Source organism: Montipora foliosa, chromosome 3 (assembly GCF_036669935.1).
Source record: "Montipora foliosa isolate CH-2021 chromosome 3, ASM3666993v2, whole genome shotgun sequence".
NCBI classification, from domain to species: Eukaryota; Metazoa; Cnidaria; class Anthozoa; order Scleractinia; family Acroporidae; genus Montipora; species Montipora foliosa.
This window is the reverse complement of record NC_090871.1, coordinates 40,210,893-40,223,392: the sequence shown is the minus strand read 5'-3', so window position 1 is coordinate 40,223,392 and position 12,500 is coordinate 40,210,893. Positions and strand designations below refer to the sequence as shown.

The following is a 12,500-nucleotide window of genomic DNA, read 5'->3' as shown; positions in this document are numbered from 1 at the left end:
GTAAACTTATCGACCCCCAACCACCGACAAACAACTGAAACATACACTTTCCATTGTATGAAAACAATCTTCCTTTTTTACAATCCCAAAGAATTTCGGAGACATAAATTTTATCAAGGCCAATAAAGATCAGTTCTGGTCCAGTCTCAGTCTTTAATTGAAATTACTTTGTGCCAAACAACAGGATCAATCCACAATCCACAATCAGCCATTTGAATTTAAACAATGGTAATCAAAGGAAACAGCCATGCATGTTTATGAAGTCAACCAGCATTATTACACTGAATATAGACAATGTTACAGTAACAAAAACGTAATCGACGATTTAATCAGATACCTTAATTTTCTGTTGCTTTTGATTTCAAATAAGTTATGAGTACATGTAGATTAGAACTCTAAAAATTAAACAAAAATGTCCTAAGAAGTATGGTGATATATTTTTGCCCATCGTGTTCAATCGATAAAACTGATAATCGATAACAGTCGATATGAATCGATAGAAAGTAATAAAAGGTATCAGAAATTGATAATAGGTTTTATGTTGTGAAATTATTGATTTTTTAAAAATTTTAATGTTATTGATTTCATCGGTGCAAAATATCTGCACTAATTATTTTAGGTCAGTGAAACATCAAAAAAATGAACAGATTTATTTAAGGGTACGTTACTTTGGGATGATCCGGATGAGAATCAGTGATGCATGTATGTACTCATGCAAGAATTCTCAACAAGCTTAACACTGAAGTAAATGACAAGTGAAGAAAATTAGATGATAGGCTGAGGATTGGCAAAACACAGCTTGTTTTTGAAGTGCACCCTCTGAAGGAGCATTTTTTACATTTACTTGTGTCAAAAACACACGGTCCTTGCTGAGGGTGATAAAATCAATAAATTGATGAATTCAATATCTTAAAAAAATAGAGATGGTTTTGAATGCCGTTTTTTATCGAATGGTTTTCTGATATCAATTTTTATCGATTGAACACATTGAGTTAATTATAACATGCACGCTCTTAACATTTAAGATTGAACCAATGGTTGCATTTTCACCGCCACTAATTTACTTTTCGTCCCTTATAAGTTGTATATGTATTTTATACAACGACAGGTGTGCAGTCATTTAGCAAACTGGTTGCCTATTTTCAGCTGGCTTTGCAGTATGATATTTTGACAGTGCAGCCATATGGTTATTCTGTCTTAATCATTTTAGCAAGAGAAAAACTCTATATATGTATAATCTTAACTTTTTCTTTCGACTTCACAGAGATTTGGTACCTTGTCATGTATGAGGATGACAATAACATGAGGGTGTTGGGGGAAGAAGAAATTCGTCATATCTTTGCTGAGGAAGAGGCGGAGGAGGAAGTCCAAGTTGGAGACATTGTCAGCGCCATTTGGCTTCCAAATGGCCAGTGGTATGATGCCAAAGTTCTACAAAAAGGAAGTGAGTTCCTTTTCTTACAATAAATGCTAGCTGGTGTACTGGTGCTTGTGTACCTCCATCTATATTCTTGGTTTGCATGTGATGTCATCATTTTCTGAAATCCAAAACTATAGAACCACCAGAGTTTTTATCCTCATCAGGCATAAAAGGGGATAAATATTTAATATTTATGTATCCGTTTACAACCTTTCAGCTTAGTAGCTTACAGTGCATTTCACAAAACGTTTGACAGGCGATTTGCGAAACTCATTGTAAATTTCATAAGTTCACTTCGAACTAGGGAATTTCATTACATGTACGTAACTGTAAATCAAATGGCGAACTTTGAAACGAACTTGAGAATTTCACGCCGAACTTCGTCGGTATGAACCCTGAACACTCATCAAAAAAATGTGTTGTCCGGGCAAGCTGTTAAATACTGGAAAAGTATATTTTCATTTTCAAGAGTCAGCGATTCCTGTGGAATAGCGCTGAATTTCTTGAAAGAATATAAACCAAGATCTTGTGTTACGCTGCGGCTGGATGCACGCAACAGGACATTTTCAGGCAAACATTGGAACGTTGTTCTTTACCACTTTGTTTTTGGTTTCACTGCTGTAAATGTTGGGGTTGGTAGTTTTATAATTATTCACATTTTTTAGCATGCGCTGGCCAAGTGATCTTTCTTCATTTGTTGTCTTCGATATTCCCTCTGCGAACGAAAATGTCAACAATTTTGGCAATGGTTTGTTTGGGAAGTCTCAGTTCCTGTCCTATTGAGATGGTCCTTTCCATTCTAACCAGCTTTCAATAATTTTCGGCTGAACAAAACTTGGAATTGCCTTTCCTTGCATGGTGAAGGCGCTCCTTTCAAAACAACAACCAAGAGCAATGGTGAAATTACTTCACCACATTCCCACGAAGTTCGGCACGAAATTCCCAAGTTCGTTTCAAAGTTTGCCATTTGATTGACAGTTACGTATCGAAATTCCCAAGTTCGAAGTGAACTTACAAAATTTACAATGAACTTTGCAAATCGCCTGTCAAAAGTTTTGAGAAATGCACTGTAAAATACTTAAATCTTTATACATGTACTGGCCCAGTCTCCCCTTTAGAAAGTTCACTTTAGCTTAATCATTCTGTACTTCTAAAATTTTGGGTTGTGAGAGCCTTCTCTCTGAAAGTTTCCTCTAACCTGTTCCATAGGGTTGGCATAGATTTTTTTTTTCACAAAAATTCTGCAAATTTCTGTTTTAGTGTAAATCTAAGATGTTAATTTTACAGACAATCCCTCTCGCTTTAAAATCTTTGCAGACGACAAAAGTGAACTTATGAAGGAAAGAATAAAGCTAGAGAAGGCCAATAAAGCTGATGACAAGGCAACAAAAGAAGGCCAACAAAAGAGAAAAAATCAGAAGGATGCAGTAGGGCAGAAAAAAAAGAAAAAGCCAGAAACTGATGATCAAGCAGAAATTGACAGAGAAAAAGACAAAAAGGCAAAAGAAAAAGAGGACAAGAGAAAGAAAAAGGAAGAAGAGCAGAGAAGGAAAGACTTTCTTCTGGAAGCCAAGAAGGCCCAAGCAGCAGAGAGATGGTCCTCAACTGCCTTAGATGCTACCAACTTCACACCTGAACCACTTCGTCGAGCTTCAAATCCAACACCAATGGCACATGCACCAGTTCAGCAAACAACACCAGCTGAACCTCCAATACCAACCCCACACGCAACAACATTGCAACTGACAGATCCATCTTCATGCAGAACACCAGCTTCACGCCCAATACCACCATCTTCATGCAGAATACCAGCTTCACGCCCAATACCACCATCTTCGTGCAGAACACCACCAGCTTCAGGCACAACACTGTCACCAGCTTCAGGTCCAACACCACCATCTTCATACAGAACACCCACTTCAAGCCAAACACCAGATCAGACAACACCATCTCAACACACAGCAAAGCCTCCAGGGAGAAGGCCAGCAACAACACCTCAGACTGGTGTGACATCAAGGTGTGCATCGGATTTAAGAAGAGGTATACACTTCCAGAGTCCTGTAGATGACAGCAGTGATGATGAACATTCTGAGGATTCAGATGCAGATACAGATTACAGTATAAGACTGACAGATGAAGATGGCTCTCGTGGCAGTTGCTGTAAGGAGCAGAAGATAGAAAATGAGGCATTGAGAAAACGATTGGAGAAACTCCACAGGAGGCTGAACATTGCATGTAAGTCAAGTTCACCAGTCCATTGAATTTTACATTTTTGTATGGCCTGATATGGAAGAAGTGTGTATGGCAAGGTATCAAGGTATCAAGTAAAATTGTCTGGCGTTAGACAGAGTAAAATACTAAGTCTGGCCGGTTTAGGCCGGTTTGGATGTTAAAGGTAACCCTTTAACATCCAAACCGGCCTTAACCGGCCAGACTTAGTATTTTACTCTGTCTAACGCCAGAGTATTTTACTCTGTCTAACGCCAGACGATTTTACTCGTCAATGGGGAACCCCTTGGAGTCAGTATGGGTTAATCACTCACTGAAAAAACTATGTCCCCATTAAAGTTGTTTGTCTGTCTTCATAATTTTTCATTTATTGGCTTGCAGTGAAGTCAAAGGCAGTTGGAGAGATCATTAAGAATAGACCCCCAGCTGGTGTTTTGGATGCAGCTTTAGCTACAGAGTACAAGGTATCTAATTTTATTTAAGGAAGTGTACCAGTCACTTAGATTTGATTTAATTTTTGTCAAAACTGTGTTGAATTATTTAACATATAATATGGTCCTTGAAGAAGAAGTGAACCATAACTACTAAACTACTTTTTTTAAGTGTAACAAAAGAACTTGAAAGTGATGACTCAATTTCCTCAGGTTACAATCTCATCTTTTCCATTCTGGCCATTTGCAGCTCAAAAGAAATAATCCTTTGCTTAACTGGGAAGGAAAAGGCATCAAATGTCCCAGGGGGGATGTTGAGGCTTGAATTTGACTGATATAACTCAATGGATTGCACAACTGTTGTTGGTTTTATTTTACAGATGGTAGAAGTCATGGAGGGATCAGGTGTATACTGGTACTCACACCAACGAGCATATTGCTCAGCATTTAAAAGCTGGCCAGGGTATATCAATGCTTCAATTGATATGTTTTTCAACAAAGACACCCTTGCTGCTTGTTGCGCCATGGGCAATGAAAAAAAAAGCAACGGCCACCAGCCATTAAATCAAGTCATAATCCAGGCACTTATTGGTAAGTTGCATTGTATTTTAAGCCCGGTTTACACCACAGAAAATTTTTGGCATGGTTTGGATAATACAAGTAGTGTAAACACTTAAACGGGCCAAGTTAAATTTGAGCCTTATTTCATATTCTTGTTTTGTATGTGACGTGACAAAAAAATAAAATACAAGAGGTTTTAAAAATGTACCAGTTTCAGTGTTTACATGTTTTCAGCTCAGTACTGTGTCTCATTTCGAAAATAGAGAAGTTTAAATTTCAGAGTTTTTCACAGTGCGTGACATGTTGATGGCTTTCGAAAAACATGCCAGTTGCATAAAAGCATCAATTTCACTCGTGTTTTTGTGGCCTAAACAGCCAATATGCTAGGAGACATGTCTATACGAATGTTTGCTAGCTCATTATACAGCAGAAAGTTAAAGACAGCCAAACTAAATTCCAGATGTTTCTACAGGTTTCTGGCCGCCACGTTGGTGTACTTCAGCAGTACACCAACATGATGCCTCCATACTAAACTCTACAAATTTAAGTAATACATTTTGCAGAATAACTCAAGTACAAAATATCGCACAATCCTGAGACTTGGACCTGTTGTTTCTTTATTCCTCTTTTATAACATTTCCTTTTCTTGACTCAATTTCTTAAATGGTAAGCGATTTGTTTTCACTTGCGTGACGTGCAACCCAAGAATAGGCTAGCAGTTTTTTCCCATACATTTCAAGATGGCAGCTCATTCTCCACCAAAATCACGTGGATGTCTCTAAGAGAAGTTATGTGGGCCAAAAATTTTGGTACAGTATTTTTGGTATGGTAAAAATGGTGTAGTGTAAACAAAGTTTGCTGAGCTCTTTTTTGGCATCCATGCCAATTTCACACAAGCTGTGCCAAAAATTTTCTGTAGTGTTAACCTGGCTTTAAAGTTACATCTGCTTTTGGTTAACACTGAATAAATTCATTTGTACTGGTCATTAAGCATGAGTCAATTAATTCTGCCTCTATAAGCCTTTTTGTTTTTTGTTTTTTTTTGGGGAGGGCAAACCTGAATAAACAATAAAAAATGTAGTTGCTTCACTGAATGTAACCAGTCTTTCCAACTTCCAAATTGAGCTAAGCTAGATTTTTAAAACAGGTAATAGTATTTTTGCACCTTTTTTTTTTTTCAGGCAAAGTGTGCTCCAAATTTGCAAAAGATGGACCTACACCGAGCCAGGTTGTCCAAAAGATAAATATGAAGTGCGTGGAGGCAAGAAGGCCACCAAGAAGCCGCCATCCAACAAGGGAAAAATGAACAATTTTACAGAAAGGAAATCTTTGTAATTAATTTTGTTACAGTTGAATTGTGCAACCCATCACGAGAAAACCAAGATTGCTGCCTTTCTTGGTATAGCAGAACATAATTATTTCTTTTAAATGTTTTTTAGAACTCTTTTTACATGTACATTTCATTTTCACAGTTTTTAAAAATTTATCATTTGCAATTTTTATCCAGTCAACTGCCAAACCATTAAATGTCTTTGAACAATATTGAAATTTTCTGATCAGTTTTTTAACACAAGTTATTCAACTGTAAATTGATGTGTACAGAGAATCAGATGATCAAATGAGTGTTCATTAAAAATACCCAAAGAATTATGTGAAGATCTTGACTAAAGAAATTTGCCTTGTTCAATATATACTAATACAGTGCAACACGGGACACTTAAAAATTATTGTGGTCTTAGCCTTATATAAAAAATGGAGCAGGATTCATATCATTCCTATATCAGATACCAGTACATTGTATGTCTGGATGATATGGGAGCGATATAGTGCTTCGAGGCCTATGGCAATATTTCCACATCAGCTGCAGTATGCTTAGATAATATGGGAATGGTATGGTGGTTTTCAACCCATAGCAATCCCATATCAGCTGCAGTATGCCTGGGTGATATGGGAATGGTATAGTGCTTTGTGGCCCATAGATATCCCATATCAGCAGCAGTAGGCTTGGATGATATGGGAATGGTATGGTATTTTGCAACCCATAGCAGTCCCATAAAGGCAGCAGTATGCTTGGATGATATGGGAATGCTAAGGGATGGTGCGAAATACGTAGCAGTCCCATAGTGGTGGGTCTCGGTTTTGGTATGGAGCTAAGCCATACCATTCCCATAGTGGATGCTATGGGAAATGTATGGGGCAGTGCGAAATACGTAGAAATCCCATAGTAAAAGACAATGGAATGTAAATCATCAAGGGGAGAGTAACATGTATGGGTTTGATATGGAAAGCAACAGCCCATACAAAATCCATATATTACCCATAGCAGTGCCATAGGTCATGTCATATCATTCCCATGCTTGGGCCATATATGGCCCATATAACTTGGTTTGGTAAGGGAATTCACTCAAACCATGGTTTGTGATTGGACGAAACAATTTTTTCACGAGTGAGAAACTCGTTTCACCTCTCTGAGTGGTCGAAGTAAAATCTGAAACGCTTTTTCACACAGCAAAATTTGATGCGAAAATCTCCGTATATATAAAATAAATAATTATAGCTGCAAGGAAAATGCAATGGTCTACTCTCCTTGACAAGTTGAACAATGGTTTTCTAAGGTTGAGACAGGAACTGAGAGAAAACACTTATAACAACAACTGCAAGAGTTTCAGTTTCAATGCAACTGTTGCGATTGTAAAGTTTCGTGTTTCTTTCTGTCTTTTCCTCCACTAGGAAAACCATTCTACTACAGAGGCTGTGGGTGGAAACCTTGGAGCCCAGACTGGTCTAAGGAAGATCAAGAACGGATCCAAGCAGTGAATGCGATGTTCACCAGACCGTTTGGTCCTGTCTTCTGCAAGTATGAATTCGCAAATTATTGAAAGCTTCTGTCTTATCCGCAGGCCAGATTATACATGATCAGGCAGACATCCTTTGCAATAACGAAGCAAATGATAATATCACTGCATGCAACCTTGCTGAGAAGGACGTGGTGAACACTCACGAACTACAAAATGGTGTTACTAATGCATTTGCAAGCAAGGGCAAAGGCAATTACAGTGTCAGTAGTCAACATGATTTAGACAGAAATGGCACTTGTAACCTGATTAGTGACGAAGATGATGCCATTGGCAGTGAGAGTGCTGAAGCTAACTCAGACAGAAATGACAGCTGTAACCTGGTTAGTGCAAAAGATGATGATGTCATTTGCAGTGCCAGTGTTGAAGGCAACTCATAGAGGTAACACAAAGCAACTTGCTCTAGCAGATTTTCGGAATGGGAAGTTAAACAGCCTAACCCATAATCATGCAGCAGCATACTACTTTCCTAAAGTGTCCTACATTCCTCCAGGATATGTTTTAGTTTCCAAAAATTGCGCAAAATTGTTCAACCCTTTACTGGCCAATGGTCACCCATCAGCATGTACTATACAACATGCGTTAACATTGTTGCGATCCTGTCCAAAGGATGTCGTCAAAATTGGCCATCTAGGATGTTACAACATGGGTGCTCTAAAAGTGTTTCAGAAAATTTGTGAATTGGACTCAGATGCCTTCATCTTGAGATGAGCAATTTCTTGGCTTTCTCAAACACCCGTGGCACTGAGCACTTCCAAAATGAAAGATGTTTTGATGAATTCCAGGGTTAATGATGTCATTTTACAACAGAAAACAGTATTATGAATTTGTCAGACTTTTGTACCCTTGCTTGTGAAAGTTACGTCAACAGTTTTGCTATTGACACAACATGCCTTGCCTTTCTGGGAGAAGAGAAACAAAGTGATGTTGCATACCTCCCCTGTTACGGTCAGTCATGGGCGAAACAAGGAGCATTGTTTTTCAGCCAAAAGGTATCAGGGTATTTCATTCACTGCTCAGCAGATGCAGCAAGTATAATCCTTATTCCAATTCATATCCCAGCTATGTTACATGGGGACTTTGATGCTGTCAGTAGAAATGTCAATTTTGATCATGGCTTGAAGATTGCCCCACCCAAAAGCACTCTGATAGTTATCAAGAACATGTTGAATGGTTTCAGTGATCTTTCAAGTGGTTCCCGATTCAACTTGCAACAATGGAACTGCCCAAAGTTGTGCCTTCCTTTGCCCCATATCAACATGCCACAGCAGACAACAAGAGGTGCAGGAGCAGGCAGCTGTGGTGTGGAGGTGATTCTCTCTGTCAGAGATATCATCAGAATTGGAAGATGCCTTCCATCATTTCAGTGGGAGTTTCCTTAAGGACATGGGACTTCTTCGAAAGCAGTTGATGTGTCAAATTTTGGAATGGAGAAACAATGCTAACTGAACATTCTACTATCCTGACAAAAGTGTTCCCACAAGACCATAAAAAAAATTTTAAAGTATTTTAAACATTAATAGCTATGGGTCTTCCCCCCTCCCCTTACAATGTTAACTTCATTGTACATGACTGGTGTATTTTGTTTGTATTTGGTTTCAACATTTTTATATTTCTTTCAGAGGAGGGAGGGGGTTAAACGGTCCTATGATGAATAGAATATTCACGGTAGGTCTTCTTTGCGTGCGTTCCAAGGGTGTCCCAAATACTATTGGCCCAAATTGTAGTTACCTATTTTTCTTTTGTATTCAAAGAAAGTAGTAAATGATGTTTTTTTTGTTGTTGCAATCGCAATACAAATCCCTTTGTAAGGGGCTATTGTTATTGCTAAAATTGTAAATATCCTTACATATCAATGACTTGTTCTAGGGAGTTATATGAATTCTTTTTTTCATACTTGTTGTATATTCTTGCACATACATATACGAACATGTATATTGCTTTATATTGAATCTAAAGCACCGGGTGTACAGGTCTCTGTAACAGTGGCTTCTTAACGACTTTTCAATTCCTTCTTTGCTACAGCAACGACAATAATAGTTATGCTTAAGTTGTATGCTTCACTACATAATTACTTAAAGGTAACCATAACCTACAGAAGTAGTGTGGTGAGGTTTTAATTGAAATTTGAAGCCGAGATTTCTGTCCTAAATTCTTGTGGCTACCACCGCACTTGCATTACACGAAGAACTTTGATGCTGGCCTTTTAGAGTTTAAGGGTTATTCAATTCAATACAGTATGATGACCTAGTACACTACTCTTTCACACGACGGTAAGATAAACTAAATATTCAAAAGATAGCATCTTTAAACCCACGCAAACAAGAAAGATAGTGTGATGTCCTAAATGGGGGGCCACGCAAGTTTCAACTGCACTCGTGTGATTTTAGTGATGGCCTAAACGGGTTCAAATGACTCCGGAGACTACTTATCGAAGACCCTTTGAACTGAGTGTTTACTTTGCAACATAATTTCGCTTGATCATTAGGGATTGTATTTAGGACAAGCACAATGAATACCTCCTTTCAAGAACTTCACAATTGCTATTACAATTAGCTATGTAGATAAATATACCGATGAGAAACGAGGATGAAGCGCAGCGTTGATTCTTTCAACCAAACCTGCCCCCCATAACTTATAGCCCGTCTGATCATTTGGGTCTAACCATTTCCTGGGTTATGGAACCAAAACGATCATCACATAAGCATCTTTAAACACCGGAATTACGGTGGCTTCATCATCGTGTTGATCACGCCTGTGTTTCTTCAGTGAGTTAAGTGATTTGAAAGGTTTGTTACAAGACAATCAATTCGTTCGTATGGTCGACATTTTGAAATTATCATGCGCACATGTTCTAATGCGTAAAAAAAACGGAAGACAAAGAATTTCTGAAGGTGGCAGGCAAAATATCGATCAATAGGGGTGTACCCGTAGCTTGTCGTTCGTTTTGTAAAGGTGGGAGACAAAAGTAAACTTGCTTTCTGTTTTCCATGTTTCCCGCTCACACTCGTAAGTGAAATTATATTTTCTGGCTGTTTTTCGCACTTAATTGAAGAACAAATTTTGTTGCTTACCTCATTCTTATATCAACTAAACATTCACACCTGCAATGAAATTGATGTATTTACGAAGTTCTGAGCATCATGTGAAAGATGTGTACAAATAATTTACCAGGTTTACCACTTTCATGAAATGAGCATGAATTTAATGATGTCCAGATGAAGTGTCATATTAAAAAAGGAGACGGACACATGGTGACGTGTGAGTAATGTCTTCGAGGAATTTATCATAGTTCCCAATGTACAGTCCTGTGCTATTTTGTCAACACTCCCTTTGTTTCACATCGCGAATTTGGTCAATTCAGATGACAGTCCTGCACGTTTCTAAGGCTTACGGGTCATCATGATATCTAAATCTTTGAAACTTGGTAAACGATCAAGGTAATTTTTTTGTAGGAGGGTTTGTATTAAGACCATTGTTGAACTGGCCATGAGAAGATATAATATTGTAGGAATAATAAGGAAGAGAGCTTTGTTATTCACAATTTGGTCTAAAGAATTAATGGTTACTTAGCTTTTGGTAATCCATGACGAGACTTGAGATTCTCTAAATCTCTTGCAGTCATAATCGCAATAGGCCGAGAACCTTCACTTTCCCTCAGCCAAAATGATGGAATTTTTAGCCCAACAATATGCATAGCCAAACCTCTCCTGGAAGTTTCTTGCATCAGACAACAATTCTGAAGTGTTGAAGGCATGGGAAGACGACATCTTGTTGTGTCGGTTCCTTCGATTTTGCACAGCAAGCGACGTAGTACATCCATACAGAAGAATTAAAGTTCCTTCTATTACTACAAGCTGTTTTCCGTTACACAAGTAACTCTCTAACCATTGAAATAAGGGCGATTGTACACCTAGAGCCTCCAACTTACGCAGCAAACCAGCATGCCACACCTTATCAAATGCCTTGCTGATATCTAGGAAGAGAACTCGTACCTCTTTGCTGCCCTCTAAGGCATCATAAATCTTGTGAACAAGAAAAATCAGTTGGTTAATTGTTGAGTCACCAGGCCTGAAACCCGATTGAAATTTATAAAGAAAGCCAATTTCCATCAAAAAGTTATACAAATGAACGAACACAACTTTTTCACAGATCTTGGAAAAACTTGCCAGCAGAGAAACAGGATGGTAATTCACTTTGAGTTGACGGTTGTCATTTTTAAAAAGAGGAATAACATTTGCAAGCTTGCATTTGCTCGGGTACTGACCAAGTGAAAGAGACAAATTAACAAAATGAGTAACATAAACATGAAAACCCTCACTGCATAACTTAATAATCTTATTACCAACTCCATCATAGCCACATGCCTTAGAGATATCAATACCCTTCATCAGTTCAAGCACTTGCTCTCCAGTAGCAATAATACTAGATAAAAATTGCTGTGTCTGATATGGCTGGATAAGAGGAGGAATGGCATTGGCACCTGGAAGTTCAGTCTGTGACACAAAATACTCGTTAAATATGCACGCTTTTTCCTTGGCATCTAAAATAAGCACTTCGTTTTCCACAATGGTTGGAATAGATGAAGAATTTTCTCGACCACATACCCTATTAACGATTGACGACCACTCTTACAGTTGATATCTGGATTACTGAAATCCTTATTGGCTCTTTCAGAAAACGATTTTTTAGCAAATCATATGAGAGAGGTTACAGTGTTACGTTGAGCCCTATAACTTTCCCATGTGACTGGAGATGGACATTTATTATGAATTCGGAGCAGGCGGTCCCACCTCCTAATTGCAACGCACACTTTACTATCCATCCAGGGTTTATCATTTGGACGTATTGTAACCGTTTTCAATGGAATATACTTCTCAATAATTGAACGAAAATGACTGTACCAACAGGTATATGTTTTCACAGAGAGAAATCCAGTCCAACTGTGATAGTTCCCAATTCAAATCCGTAATATTAACGTTATTAAAATTCCACACACACCTT

General features: G+C 38.2%; 1 protein-coding gene and 1 pseudogene across 1 annotated transcript in view; both read left to right on the top strand.

Annotated features, from left to right (window-relative positions):
• The window catches only part of LOC137997418 (PH domain-containing protein DDB_G0287875-like), a 7,035-nt gene extending 512 nt beyond the window's left edge, over positions 1–6,523 (top strand). The window contains exons 2-6 of the mRNA XM_068843390.1: positions 1,265–1,444; positions 2,738–3,655; positions 4,031–4,113; positions 4,461–4,671; positions 5,823–6,523. Coding sequence (XP_068699491.1) covers positions 1,265–1,444; positions 2,738–3,655; positions 4,031–4,113; positions 4,461–4,671; positions 5,823–5,947 — 1,517 coding nt within the window. The 3' untranslated portion in view covers positions 5,948–6,523. The remainder of the gene's footprint in view (positions 1–1,264; positions 1,445–2,737; positions 3,656–4,030; positions 4,114–4,460; positions 4,672–5,822) is intronic.
• Positions 6,524–7,757: 1,234 nt separating this feature from the next.
• Positions 7,758–8,945, top strand: LOC137995836 (uncharacterized; annotated as a pseudogene).
• The last annotated feature ends 3,555 nt before the right edge of the window (positions 8,946–12,500 follow it).